Below are 2,077 nucleotides of genomic sequence, written 5' to 3'. Positions count from 1 at the left end.
GCAGAGGGTAGATTTAGGTTAGACATCAGAAGGCGCTATTTCACGGTCAGGGCGGCTAGGGTCTGGAACCAACTTCCAAGGGAGGTGGTGCAGGCTCCTACCCTGGGGGTTTTTAAGAAGAGGTTAGATGAACACATTGCTGGGGTCGTTTGACCCCAGTACTCTTTCCTGCCATGGCAGGGGGTCAGACTAGATGATCTTCTCAGGTCCCTTCCGACCCTGGAAACTATGAAACTATGAAATTGGTATAAAGATATATATTTTTCAAAAAAAAATTAAATAAAAGTATGGGAAATCTACTACTAAATCCATTATTTTAAATCAATTAAAGGTGCCGCAAACTTCCCAAAGGACTTAAAAACTGGCAGGCATTCTTAGATCTCAAGAAAAGAATAGATAATTTTAGTGAATCATGCCCTTTGTTGGAAATGATGACCAACAAAGCGATGAAACAGAGACACTGGAATCGCATTGCTGAAACAACAGAACATCCGTTTGATGTGGAATCTGATTCTTTTTGTCTTCGAAATATCATGGAAGCACCACTTCTTAAACATAAAGAAGATATTGAAGTAAGTGCACACATTGCTTTCTGTTCCTTTATTATCGTCAGCAGGACAAATGAGAGGGCTTGGTATGTGTGCCTCTGTGTCAAGCAGCAGGGGTTGTGCCAGGCTGTGAACTTGTCTCAGTTGCTGGAGCAGTTGAGTTCAGTATGAGTCACAAACAAGATGCATGGAGCTGTGGTGAGTACAAGAAATACAGCCCAATAGAATGCAAAAAAGCCAAGCAATGCCCTCTTTCACCACATATAATTGCACAAGCATTCCTGGTGGTGTTGGCAAGAAGTTGCTGGTTGAAAGTGTTGGAGTAAAATTTATTACCCCTCAGATGTGGGAGTGGGCCAGGAACGTAGGTTATACGGATTGCACCATGGCACACCTGTCTGATTAAAGATCAAGCAAGGCTTTATTGGCTACACATGCACATGCACACACACACACACTCAGAGAACTAAGCAGCAATGCAAAGTGAATCTCACCACGCTGCATCAATCCTGGGTGGATTTAATGAGAGGTCTCAATCAGCTGGCCATACTGAGATGAGGCTCCTAGGTTCCTGTGTCTGCATTGATCACCCAATGTTTCTTGGGATACAGTCCAGCAGAGAGACAACTTCATTGTCCTTTACTGGTTTTTTTATGACTTGCTGTGACATCATCATTGCTAGGCAGTTGCTACCCTATTTTATTTTTTAAGCAGTTCTCTCTTTCTCAGCAATATTTACAATTACAGTCTGCTCCTTAGACACCACAAACCTGTTGTTCTTAATTTCCCAAGGTTGGTTTTTGGTTTTTATCCTTCTTGACCTGACTTTTTCCCTATCTGCTGTTTGTTTGTTTAGCGAAGTCTCCAGGTCTGAGTGCAAAACTGAAAATCAGCTATTTGCGCCAATCTGGAGTTCATCCAGAGGATTCTGGGTGTTCTAGTGACTCAAGTCAAGTAGCTGCAATAAGCCTGCATTTTCCTTTCTGTAGGAAGAGTGCGTACTTTCTCATGAATGTGCTGTATTTGCTTTGTGAGATACTTCATGACCACCTGGATCATATATGTGCAGGTGTATGATCACAGTTTGCAATGCTAGAGCAGCATAATTCTCACTAGAAATATAATGTGTGTCCATGGCCTCAGTGAGCATCTAAAAATTATCACATAACTAGCAAATTGCCCATAAAGAATGATGGGGGGAGGGGGGATGGAGCCCCGCGCATCTCCTCCCCCCTTCTTGCATCTGACCCTGCCCCCTTTCCCCTCCAGTTTAGGTCTAACTCCGTTCCCCCCATTTAGGTTTGACCCCAGCCCCCCCAATTTGAGTCTGAACCCACTTCACCCCTACCCTGCTTTGGGTCCAAACCTGCCCCCTCTCTCCCCGGTTCAGGTCCAACCGCACCCCCTGGTTCAGGTCTGACCCTGCCCCATCCCCTTCCCCCTGGTTTGGGTCCGACCCCACTGCCCCCCACCCTTCCAGTTTGGGTCCAACCCCACCTCACCCCCATCCCCCCTGGTTCAGGTCTGAC

At 45.5% G+C, this 2,077-nt stretch overlaps 1 protein-coding gene across 1 annotated transcript in view; it reads left to right on the top strand.

Annotated features, from left to right (window-relative positions):
• Positions 1-2,077, top strand: part of DNAH8 (dynein axonemal heavy chain 8) — a 397,167-nt gene that overhangs the window by 138,037 nt on the left and 257,053 nt on the right. Inside the window, exon 35 of the mRNA XM_019526702.1 lies at positions 332-572. Coding sequence (XP_019382247.1) covers positions 332-572 — 241 coding nt within the window. The remainder of the gene's footprint in view (positions 1-331; positions 573-2,077) is intronic.

This window comes from Gavialis gangeticus, unplaced genomic scaffold (genome assembly GCF_001723915.1).
Source record: "Gavialis gangeticus isolate Ggan-Ray unplaced genomic scaffold, GavGan_comp1, whole genome shotgun sequence".
Taxonomy (NCBI): Eukaryota; Metazoa; Chordata; order Crocodylia; family Gavialidae; genus Gavialis; species Gavialis gangeticus.
Note: the sequence above shows the minus strand (reverse complement) of the source record. Positions and strands in the feature narration are given on the sequence as shown.